Below are 13256 nucleotides of genomic sequence, written 5' to 3'. Positions count from 1 at the left end.
TCATTACATACTTTTCACACGTGGCAATGCTGACATCCTCCCACCCGCGTCCACACGTCGCTCATCGGCGCCAGCAGGAAGCGCCCGACGAGAAATGGACCCGGCCGATCTCGCGCGATCAGCGACAGACAGCGGGGGAGCCGGTCGGAGGTAAGTATCACACATAGCAATATCGCTAGCAATATCGCTGCTGCGTCACAAAATCAGTGACGCTTTAGCGATATTGCTATCTGTAAAACCCCCTTTAGACATGGATGTGACAGGTGGCTTCAGGTGACACTCTAATGTGCATTAGGGCCCCAGACTACTAATAGGTCAGATGTTGATTCAGCGTGTCCGATTTCAGACTGCTGAATTGCTGTATTCTCCCGTCAATGAGCCTCCAGTAGACATTAAATGTGCATGGCTGACTTTAGTCACTTGCTAGGCTGGGAGCTGTGTACAGTCATGGCCAAAAGTTTAGAGAATGACACAAATATTAATTTTTACAAAGTCTACTGCTTCATTTTTTCTAATGGCAATTTGCATATACTCCAGAAAGTTATAAAGAGTGATCAGCTTAACAGCAATTACTTGCAAAGTCAATATTTGCCTAGAAAATGAACTTTATCCCCCAAAACACATTTCAACATCATTGCAACCCTGCCTTAAAAGGACCAGCTAAGGCTGATTTCACATTAGCGTTGAAACAACGCTGCGCACTGCGTCGGTAAGCCCCACCCCGATCTGGCTCCCTGCCCGCCCCATCTGGGATCACCGCCTACTATCGCATTTGCACGCATGCGATCGACGCACCCTATCTTTAGCATATGGTGCGCAGATCATGCCCTGCCAGTGTGAAAGTAGCGTGCTGCGCACTTTTGACGGTGCGCCGTGCGCGCCGAAATGCAACATGCTGCATTTCGGCGCGCACGGCGCACCGTCAAAAGTGCGCAGCACTCTACTTTCACACTGGCAGCGCATGATCTGCGCACCCTATGCTAAAGATAGGGTGCGCCGATCGCATGCGTGCAAATGCGATAGTAGGCGGTGATCCCGGATGGGGCGGGCAGGGAGCCGGATCGGGGTGGGGCTTACCGACGCAGTGCGCAGCGTTGTTTTAACGCTAATGTGAAACCAGCCTAACATCGTTTCAGTGATTGCTCCATTAACACAGGTGTGGGTGTTGATGAGGACAGGGCTGGAGATCAATCTGTCATGATTAAGAATGACACACTGGACACTTTAAAAGGAGGCTGGTGCTTGGCATCATTGTTTCTCTTCTGTTAACCATGGTTATCTCTAAAGAAACACGTGCAGTCATCATTGCACTGCACAAAAATGGCCTAACAGGGAAGAGTATCGCAGCTAGAAAGATTGCACCTCAGTCAACAATCTATCGCATCATCAAGAACTTCAAGGAGAGAGGTTCTTTGTTGCTAAAAAGGCTCCAGGGCGCCCAAGAAAGACCAGCAAGCACCAGGACCGTCTCTTAAAAGTGTTTCAGCTGCGGGATCGGGCTACCAGCAGTGCAGAGCTTGCTCAGGAATGGCAGCAGTCAGGTGTGAGTGCATCTGCACGGACTGTGAGGCGGAGACTCTTGGAGCAAGGCCTGGTCTCAAGGAGGGCAGCAAAGAAGCCACTTCTCTCCAGAAAAAACATCATGGACAGACTGATATTCTGCAAGAGGTACAGGGAGTGGACTGCTGAGGACTGGGGTAAAGTCATTTTCTCTGATGAATCCCCTTTTCGATTGTTTGGGACATCTGGAAAACGGCTTATTCGGAGAAGACCAGGTGAGCGCTACCACCAGTCTTGTCTCATGCCATCTGTCAAGCATCCTGAAACCATTCATGTGTGGGGTTGCTTCTCAGCCAAGGGAATGGGCTCTCTCTCAGTCTTGCCTAAAAACACAGCCATGAATAAAGAATGGTACCAGAATGTCCTCCAAGAGCAACTTCTCCCAACTGTCCAAGAGCAGTTTGGCGATCAACAATGCCTTTTTTTAACATGATGGAGCACCTTGCCATAAAGCAAAGGTGATAACTAAATGGCACAGGGAACAAAACATAGAGATTTTGGGACCATGGCCTGGAAACTCCCCAGATCTTAATCCCATTGAGAACTTGTGGTCAATCATCAAGAGTCTGGTGGACAAACAAAAACCTTCAAATTCAGACAAAATAAAAGCATTGATTTTGCAAGAATGGACTGCTATCAGTCAGGATTTGATCCAGAAGTTGATTGAGAGCATGCCAGGGAGAATTGCTGAGGTCCTGAAGAAGAAGGGTCAACACTGCAAATATTGACTTGCTACATTAAAGGCCCCGTCACACTAAGCGACTTACCAGCGATCCCGACACCGATATCAAGGTGTCAAGATCGCTAGTAAGTCGCTATGTGATCGCTGGTGAGCTGTCACACAGACAGCTTCACCAGTGATCAGCACAACGATGCCGAGCGCCCGGCATCGCTGGCCATCCCTGTAAAAAATATCAAAATAAAAAATATAGTTATTCTTACCTTCCGACGTCCCGTTCAGCCATCCTGCCTCTCTCCACGCTCCGGTCCCAGTGATCCTTTGCGAGAATGACCGCGAGATGTCACGGTCTCGAGGGATAACAAAGTCTCGCGGTCATTCGTGCAAAGGATCACTGGGACCCGAGCGTGGAGAGAGGGGGGATGGCTGAACGGGACGTCGGAAGGTGAGAATAACTATATTTTTTATTTTTTGTATTATTTTTTACAGCTGATCGCTGGTCTCCCGCCTGTCACATGCAGCGATGCGTGCTGGCCAACGGGAGACCAGCGACCAAAGAAATGTCCAGAGGTTTCTTCCAGCGATCAGCGATACCGGCAGGGGGGCCGCTTGCTGATCGCTGTCACAAACAGCGATCTCGCTGTTACGTCACAAAAGTTGTGACTCAGCAGCGATCTCGCTACCGAGATCGCTTAGTGTGACGGGGCCTTAACTCATTCTAACTGTCAATATAACCTTTTGTTACTCATAATATGATTGCAATTATATTTCTGTATGTGATAAAAACATCTGACAAACACACATAAAAACCAGAGGGCAGCAGATCATGTGAAAATATAATATTTGTGTCATTCTCTAAACTTTTGGCCATGACTGTACATTGGACAGCTGCAGGATTAATGTGGCATAATGGTATTCTTTCTGCAGCCATAAACTCTAATTTCTGTATAAACAGGCTTTACAATATATAATGACAGAGTGCATAGTGAGATAATTGATTAATTATATATTCTTGATATTTCCCCTTTATTTGAGAATCTTTTATATTTGTTCCTCTAATTGGCTGGCTTTACATTAGTATCTTAGGTATAAGAGCATTTTCTTCACTTTTCACCAAATCATGTAATTGTAGAGCTCCTGCTCTGTTTCTCGGTGGCAATTCTGCTCCACCTACAGCACTTATTAGAGAGAACACATCTCACCACCTCCCACACACACATTGAAATGCATGTTAGATATTCCCATTAACTTGAGTGGATTTGTTTTTAATTAAAAGCTAATGAGTGTGCAATGTTGTGGTAGGTCTTGAGTGAGCTGGAAGCTGTTATACCAGGGAAATGACAATGACTTGCCTGCTCTGTATTCACTTTTCATGTTCTCAATCTCGTCCCACATTTGGCTTTCCAGTTTTGTGATTCTGGTGGCCATCTTGTCCTCTGCGTGCCTCAGCTTGCTGAACTTCTCTTCTAGTCTTTGTGCCTGATCGGTGTTGTCTACTTTCACAGTCAGGTGATGTACATTTTCCTGGAGTTTCTTTTCTGTAGTGTCCTAAGAAAGCACAACTTCATTATACAGGTGCTTCTCACAAAATTAGAATATCATCAAAAGGTTAATTTATTTCAGTTCTTTAATACAAAAAGTGAAACTCATATTATAGAAAGTCATTACAGAGTGATCTATTTCAAGTGTTTATGTCTGTTAATGTTGATGATTATGGTTATCTATAATAATAAATGCCCTAAGCAGCTTCCGGTTGTAACAACTTCCGTCCAGTTGTAACCGGTGACGTCACCGCACACCTCTTTCCATGTTAACCCTCAACACAGCACTCCTCAACACACACACTCCTCTCACCTTTCACCATCTCCACTCACTCTTTCACTCCACATACGACCCTTTCTCTCACTCCATCTCTCATACTCACGTCGTCATCGCCGCTGATCCACGATCCCCGACATCTTCTTCCGCCGGCGCCATCCTGGATCCAGACGTCCTCCACGCCGGCGACATGTTCTTGCGGCGACGCCATCTTGAGTATCGTGAAATCCCGTGATACTCAAGATGGCGTCGCCGGAAGAACATGTTCTTGCGGCGACGCCATTTTGGATCAGCGAAATCCCGCGATAGTCAAGATGGCGTCGCCGCAAGAACATGTCGCCGGTGCGGAGGAAGTCGGGATCCAAAATGGCGTCGGCGAAATCTCGCGAGATTTCGCCGACGCCATTTTGGATCCCTGACGGCATCCACGCCGGCGACATGTTCCTGCGGCGACGCTATTTTGGATCAGCGAAATCCCGCGATAGTCAAGATGGCGTCGCCGCAAGAACATGTCGCCGGTGTGGAGGACGTCGGGATCCAAAATGGCGTCGGTGAAAACTCGCGAGATTTCGCAGATGCCATTTTGGATCCCGACGTCGTCCACGCCGGCGACATGTTCTTCCGGCGACGCCATCTTGAGTATCACGGGATTTCACGATACTCAAGATGGCGTCGCCGCAAGAACATGTCGCCGGCGTGGACAACGTCTGGATCCAGGATGGCGCCGGCGGAAGATGTCGGGGATCGTGGAGCAGCGGCGATGACAGCGTGAGTATGAGAGACGGAGTGAGAGAAGGGGTCGTATGTGGAGTGAAAGAGTGAGTGGAGATGATGAAAGGTGAGAGGAGTGTGTGTGTTGAGGGTTAACATGGCAAGAGGTGTGATGCTATCGCATCCTCCCGATGCGATAGCATCGGGCCATAATCTGGTATGGTATAATTATACTGGATGATTGTGGATACTTCACACTAGACCTTGGAAATTAAGGTCCCAGAGTCTGGAGGTAGAGTGGAGAGGCACGCAATCCAAGCTGCTTGAGATCTTGTGTGAAGTTTCCACAATACGTGATGGTTTGGGGAGCTTTGTCATCTGCTGGTGTAGGTCCACTGTGTTTTATCAAGACCAAAGTCAGCGCAACTGTCTACCAGGAAATTTTAGAGCACTTCATGCTTGCCTCTGCCGACAAGCTTTTTGGAGATGGAAATTTCATTCTCCAGCAGGACTTGGCACCTGTCCACACTGCCAAAACTACCAATACCTAGTTTAAAAACAACAGTATCACTGTGCTTGATTGGCCAGCAAACTCGCCTGACCTTACCCCCATATAGAGTCTATGGGGTATTGTCAAGAAGAAGATGAGACACCAGACACGACAATGCAAACGAGCTGAAGGCTGCTATCAAAGCAACCTGGGCTTCCATAACAGCTCAGGATTGCCACAGGCTGATCACCTCCATGCCACGCTGCATTGATGTAGGAATTGATGGCAAAGGAGCCCCGGACCAAGTATTGAGGGCATTTACTGAGAATACATTTCAGTAAGCCAATATATTGGATTTTAAAATCCATTTTTCAAGCTGGTGTTTTAAAGTATTCCAATTTACTGAGATAATGACTTTTGGGTTTTCACTGACTGTAAGCCATAATCATCAACATTAACCCCTTTACCCCAAAGGGTGGTTTGCACGTTAATGACTGGGCCAATTTTTACAATTCTAATCACTGTCCCTTTATGAGGTAATAACTCTGGAACGCTTCCATGGATCTGGGTGATTCTGAAAATGTTTTCTCAGGACATATTGTACTTCATGTTAGTGGTAAAATTTAATTGATCTAACTTGCGTTTATTTGTGAAAAAATGGAAATTTGGCAAAAATTTTGAAAATTTCGCAATTTTCCAAATTTGAATTTTTATGCCCTTACATCACAGAGATATGGCACACAAAAAAACTTAAGTAACATTTCCCACATGTTTAGCTTACATGAGCACAATTTTGGAACCAAATTTTTTTTTTGTTAGGAAGTATTTTTACAATACTTTTTTTAGGGACCACATCACATTTGAAGTCACTTTAAGGGGTCTATATGAAAGAAAATGCCAAAAAGTGACAGCATTCTAAAAACTACACCCCTCAAGGTGCTCAAAACCACGTTCAGGAAGTTTATTAACCCTTCAGGTGCTTCACAGGAATTTTTTGAATGTTTAAAAAAAATGAACATTTAACTTTTTTTCACAAAAAAATTTCTTCAGGTACAATTTTTTTTATTTTACCAAGGGTAACAGGAGAAATTGGACTACAAAAGTTATTGTGCAATTTGTCCTGAGTACGCTGATACCCCATATGTGAGGGGGGAACCACTGTTTCGGCGCATGGCAGAGCTCGGAAGGGAAGAAGCGCCATTTCACATTTTCAACACAAAATTGGCTGGAATTGAGATGGGAAGCCATGTCGCGTTTGGAGAGTCCCTGATGATGTGCCATTTTGGAAATTAAACCCTCCAAGGAACTTATTTAGATGTGTGGTGAGAACTTTGAACCCCCAAGGACTTCACATCATATTTTTTCCACAAAAATTATCTTTTCACCCCCAATTTTTATTTTCCCAAGGGAAACAGGACCCCAAAAGTTATTGTGCAATTTGTCCTGAGTACGCTGATACCCCATATGTGGGGGTAAACCACTGTTAGGGCACATGGCAGAGCTCGGAAGGGAAGGAGTGCCATTTGGCTTTAACGCAAAATTGGCTGGAAATGAGATTGGGCGCCATGTCTCGTTTGGAGAGCCCCTGATGTGCCTATACAGTGGAAACCCCCCACAAGTGACCCCATTTCGGAAACTAGACCCCCCAAGGAACTTATCTAGATGTGTCGTGAGCACTTTGAACCCCCAAGTGCTTCACAGAAGTTTATAACACTTGGACGTGAAAATAAAAAAAAATCATTTTTTTCCACAAACATGATCTTTTAGTCCCCAATTTTTTTTATTTTCCCAAGGGTAACAGGAGACATTGGACCACAAAAGTTGTTGTCCAATTTGTCCTTAGTACACTGATACCCCATATGTGGGCGAAAACTACTGTATGGGCAAACGTCGGGGATCGGAAAGGAAGTAGTGACGTTTTGAAATGCAGACTTTGATGGAATGGTCTGCAGGTGTCATGTCGCGTTTGGAGAGCCCCTGATGTGCCTATACAGTGGAAACCCCCCACAAATGGCCCCATTTTGGAACTAGACCCCCCAAGGAACTTATCTAGATGTGTGGTGAGCACTTTGAACCCCCAAGTGCTTTACAGAAGTTTATAACGCCCGGGCAGGAAAATAAAAAAAAAATCATATTTTTTCCACAAACATGATCTTTTAGTCCCCAATTTTTTATTTTCCCAAGGGTAACAGGAGAAATTGGACCCCAAAAGTTATTGTGCAATTTGTCCTAAGTAGTCTGATACCCCATATGTGGGGGTAAACCACTGTTTGGGCGCATAGCAGAGCTTGGAAGGGAAGGAGCACCGTTTGACTTTTTCAACGCAGAATTGGCTGTAATTGAGATCAGACGCCATGTCGCGTTTGGAGAGCCCCTGATGTGCCTGAAAAGTGGAACCCCCCCAACTCTATCTTCAACCCTAACCCCAACACACCCCTAACCCTAATCTTAACCCTAGCCCTACCCCTAACCCTAATGGGAAAATGGAAATAAATACTTTTTTAATTTTATTATATTTCCCTAACTAAGGGGGTGAAAAAGGGGGGTTTGATTTACTATTTATAGCGGGTTTTTATGTTTGTATTCACTAAAAGGTTGAAACAAGAGCGCAATAGGGTCTTATCCGGGTAAAATGTACAAATACTAAAAGTATTATACTCACCTTCTCAAAGAGAAAGTAAAGCCTGCATAGTAAGTCAGCCTGCTGCACGTCCAACGGTCCACAGCGGAACCGCACCACAGTTCAATAAGGAATAAATTCTTGGACTTTAAGTGCGCTGCCAGACAGATTCCATAACCACACAAGGTTAAAAAAGTTAACCCTTTAATCCCTACGCGTTTCGAAGCATAACGCTTCTTCTTCAGGGGTCAACCCCTGAAGAAGAAGCGTTATGCTTCGAAACGCGTAGGGATTAAAGGGTTAACTTTTTTAACCTTGTGTGGTTATGGAATCTGTCTGGCAGCGCACTTAAAGTCCAAGGGTTTTTATGTTTGGCAGCTGTCACAACACGCTAAATGACACTTTTTGTTGCAAAAAATAGTTTTTGCATCACCACATTTTAAGAGCTATAATTTTTCCATATTTTGGCCCACCGAGTCATGTGAGGTCTTATTTTTTGCGGGAATAGTTGACGTTTCTATTGGTACCATTTTCGGGCACGTGACATTTTTTGATCACTTTTTATTCTGATTTTTGGGACGCAGAATGAACAAAAACAATGAATTTCTTTTGGGGAGGGTCGTTTACACTGTTCCGCGTGTGGTAAAATTGATAAAGCGGTTTTATTCTTTGGGTCAGTATGATTGCAGAAATACCTCATTTATATCTTTTTTTATGTTTTGGCTCTTTTATACAATAAAAACAATTTTATATAAAAAATAATTATTTTTGCATCGCTTTATTCTGCGAGCTATGACTTTTTTTTATTTTTTTGCTGATGATGCTGTATGGCAGCTTCTTTTTTGCGGGACAAGATGACATTTTCAGCGGTACCATGTTTATTTATATCCGTCTTTTTTGATCGCGTGTTATTCCACTTTATGTTCGGCGGTATGATGATAAAGCATTGTTTTTTCTGCCTTGTTTTCTTTTTTTGAAGGAGTTCACTAAAGGGGTTAACTAGTGGGACAGTTTTATAGGGCGGGTCCTTACAGATGCGGCGATACTAAATATGTGTACTTTTACTTTTATTGTTTTTTTTATTTACAAAAAATAATTTATTAGGGAATTTTTTTAAAATTTATTTAGGAATTTTTTAAAAATTATTTTTACACTTTTTTTTTAAATTTTTTTTTCACTTTATTACACTGTCCCAGGGGGGACATTACTATATTGTGTCAGATCGCTGATCTGGCACTTTGCTTTGTTCCGAGGGGCTCAGGGAAGCACGCAGGGAGCCCCCTCCCTGCATGATTCTTCCCTATACCCCTGGTACACTGCGATCATGTTTGATTGCAGTGTGCCGGGGTTTAATGTGCCAGGAGCAGTCCGTGACCGCTCCTGGCTCATAGTGCCATACTGATTATCACAGGTGACACCCGGCCGTGATCAGCTTCACTCCCCCTGTAAGCGCAGCTGATCGAGATGAGGTACTATACCGTCCATGGGCATAGGGGCCCAGGGCACATGGACGATGGTATAGTACATCAAATGTCAGAAAGGAGTTAACAGAAATAAACACTTGAAATAGATCATTTTGTTTGTAATGACTATATAATACATGAGTTTAACTTTTTGTATTGAACTGAAATAAATTAACTTTTTGATGATATTCTAATTTTGTGAGATGCACCTGTACATTATACATTGCGGTCTTTCTTAAAAATGAAGGACCATGATATCCGCTACAAAACAGAGATATGGCTGTATGGGGTGCAGAGCTCGTGGGCTCATCGGCGATTGGCACCAGACTTCGCTTTGGAGTCCAGGAGTTTTAATTCCTGCCTCTGCTGAATCAGATCTATGTTAAAACAAATGCCGTGACCTGATATTCTGGATATACTTTCATTTATTATTTTCAGCATTTTGGCACCTCTGACCAATACATTAAATCAGCAGCAGGCCAGCAGCTATAACCAGTGGCAGTGATAATGTCCTGTAAATGACAATAATGCACTTACTGAAATATTAAATTTTCTAGCACATTATAAATTATGCAATTTTAATTCACTAAAATACATCAATGTTTAAAACGGCGTATAACAAATCAACTTATTTATCAGGATGGTTCATTGACCAGAACTAGCAATACAGCTATGGAAACTCTTAATTCAGGGGCTGGTAAACAGAAACGATTAACCTTATGTGGCGGGTACGTTTTTTAATGTTTGTTTTTTTATTATGTTGATAGGGTTATTCTCAATGTTGAAAATGATCACCTATAAAGCGAGAAGGGATAAATGCTGGTCCGCCACCAATCCCATCCTCAGAATTAATAGGGGTCTCAAAGAGCAAGAAAGAGCAGTTTCACCATCCATACTAGGTACAATGTAGAACACCACCTGTAAGTTGCCAGTAAGGCAATCGGCAGTCAGACTTGTTCTTTCGGAACACCACGTAGATGCTCAATCAGATTTAGATCTGAGGATTTTGGAGCTCAGTCAACACCATTAACTCTTTAGCATGTTTCCCTATTAGGAACCACTAGGCAATACTGCTTCCATGAAGTGGTGAATTTGGTCAATGTTTAGGTAGGCAGTATGTGATAATGCAACGTTCTCATAAATGCCAAGAGCATTGCCCAAAGCATTGGCTACACCAGTCTTTCCCATAGTGTTCAACATCATGACAGCTTTTCAACTGGTAAGTTACTTAGACTTCATTCATCAGACATCATCTGTTTTTCTGCTCCATAGACCAGTATTGATTTGCACGTGCTTATTGTAAATTCTTTTGGTAGTTGACAATACATCTCCCAGTTGTCTGCAACTTTGTCACCCTCTTATCAACATTGTGTGATGCATCTCGAGTGGCATTCATACAGTTTAAGACAAGATGGTGTGGAGGCTAGAGTTCAACACAACAGTGTGGAAGCAATATTTTATAGGATAGGAAATTGTGGGTCCATGTAACTTAAAGAAGCACTCCTCCCATCAAAGTTTTTATCCTCTTAATATATTGCAATTGTCATATTATAAAGCACTGTGTACTTACAATTGCTCATTTTGCCTTTCTACCCTACTAATTCTTCTCTTTTCTTCTATATGTAGAAACAGAAAGTCTCTTGTCCCTGCATTTATCATTCCCCTCGTCAACTCCTGACACAGCTTCTCTGCTCCTCCTCCTACCAGGGATTTTTCCCAGTGTGATTAAAAGCTGACTAGCTGAATCCTTCTGAGCTTGCTCAACATAGAAACAGGAAGTCAGTTTTTCCTTTATGAGTCATGAGACAGTGCAAAAGTCCCTGGCAAGGGGAACAACAAAGCAGCTGGGTCAGGAGTTGAAAAGGGGAATGATAAACACAGGAATAAGAGACTTCCTGATTCTACATAGAGCAGAGGAAAGAAAAGAATTAGCTGGGCAGAAAGGCAAAATGAGCAATTGTAAGTACACAGTGCTATATTATATGATTGCAGTATATTAAGAAGATACAAACTTTGATGGCAGTGCTTTAAGAGGGACAGAGTAGGGGTCATGTGTTGTTTAGGTAGCACAGAAATGAAAGGATGAGACTGACTCCTATCCGATAAAACAACACCTATAATGTTTATTTATGATACTGCCTGTGTCTTATCAGTACTTTGGTTCCTGTATGGTTTGCAGTCTTATGTTGACCAGTAACAAAAACTCAAAGTGTCTCCTTACCATTGTTAGTTGTATAGGGAATAGCAATTTTTTGTGATACAAATAAATATGGTAGGGGCTGATTTGAAATTGCAATTGATCGCTGTATTACAGGGGTTGTCTCCAAGTGCAGTATGTTGTAAAAACATAAACCGCCCTTTACTCACTGTCCCCTGGTCTGGCGCTGAGTCTTCAGCATCTGTGTCTGGAAATGTCTGCAGCGCTGACTTCACATCAATCAGTGAGTTCTGTGAGCTCAGTCTATACTGACAGGGCAGCTGAGCTCAGTGCTTTGATGCCATGGTATTGACTGGTGATGCATTCATGTACTGATAGTGGTTGTTCTGGTGCTATGTTCATGTACTAATGTTTGTTTTGGTGATGTGTGTGCAGTTCACTGCTGTGTGGGGAGCCTAATGTGATTTTATTGTAGCCTAAAGGGGGTTTTACACATAGTGATATCGCTAGCAATATCGCTAAAACGTCACTGATTTTGTGACGTTATAGCGATATTGCTAGCGATATCGCTATGTGTGATACTTACCTCCGACCGGCTCCCCCGCTGTCCATCGCTGATCGCGCGAGATTGGGTGGCTCCATTTCTCGTCGTCTGCTTCCTGCTGTGTGAGACGAGAGACGCTGGAGGCGGGCGGGAGGACGTCAGGATCGCTGTGTGTGAAAGGTGAGTATCATCTGCTGCATCGCTGTGAGATCTTTCTGTATGAAAGCTCACTAGCGATCATTTAGCGATGCACCAGCAATCCTGACCGGGTCGGATCGCTGGTCGGATCGCTGGTGCATCGCTAAATGTAAAAGGGCCTTAACACTATGCGTGAGGCAACAATATCAATTTGTGTCTGCAACTTACAGCGGTGACAGGAGATCTGCGTAGTAGCAGTTACCGCAAGTATGGGCACCAGGGTCACTGTGCAGGAAACACGTCGGCAGCCTGTCATTGTACTACTAATGCCAGGTTACCTCTAGAAGTCAAAATCATAGCTTTGCGCTAATGCAGTGGTGAAAGCAGGACTGTGGCGGTGAGTTCTTCGATAAGAACAAGTAAGTAGCCTGGCATTAGTAGTATAATATCATGTAGCCGATGTGTTCTGCCAGTGTGCTCTCATTGCTACTGCCCTGGTGCCCATACCTGTTATTACCGCCACTACTTGAATCTGCTGTCACCACTGTATATATAGGTGACAGAAATGTTGTAGGTCAGTGCATATTGCTGGGCTACAGTAAAATGGTGACCAAGAGAATCATGTTAACTCGTCATTATTAACATAAAATGAACACCTAAAATAAATACCCCCACTACGCCCCCCCCTCCCCACCTCTACACCCCCCAAAAAAATATATCTATATATATAAAACTGAATGTATGTATGTGTGTATCACCAACCAATCACGAAGCATCTTTCATTTCACCAGAGCTGTTCAAAAGAAGCTGAGCTGTGATTGGTTGCTATCAGCAACAGTTTTCCTTGCATCCAATCACTAAGCTTCTTATTTCATCAGAGCTGGTTAAAAGAAGCTGAGCTGTGATTGGTTGCTATGAGCAAGTTTTCCCACTTGACAACACCTCAGCAGACACTGACATGGTGGGAGAAATCTAGCATCCTTGGGAACATAAGCTCACAGCCATTGTCTGCCCCCCAAAAATGAGCAGAGAGCACATGACAGAAATGAATCCCCCCTCCCGTGCCCATATACAC

The 13256-nt window shown here is 43.7% G+C and overlaps 1 protein-coding gene across 1 annotated transcript in view; it reads right to left on the bottom strand.

Annotated features, from left to right (window-relative positions):
• FAM81B (family with sequence similarity 81 member B) overlaps positions 1–13256 on the bottom strand; it is a 132757-nt gene that overhangs the window by 11968 nt on the left and 107533 nt on the right. Inside the window, exon 8 of the mRNA XM_073590631.1 lies at positions 3592–3787. Coding sequence (XP_073446732.1) covers positions 3592–3787 — 196 coding nt within the window. The remainder of the gene's footprint in view (positions 1–3591; positions 3788–13256) is intronic.

Source organism: Dendrobates tinctorius, unplaced genomic scaffold (genome assembly GCF_039654945.1).
Source record: "Dendrobates tinctorius isolate UK_male_01 unplaced genomic scaffold, ASM3965494v1 ptg000003l, whole genome shotgun sequence".
Taxonomy (NCBI): domain Eukaryota; kingdom Metazoa; phylum Chordata; class Amphibia; order Anura; family Dendrobatidae; genus Dendrobates; species Dendrobates tinctorius.
Note: the sequence above shows the minus strand (reverse complement) of the source record. Positions and strands in the feature narration are given on the sequence as shown.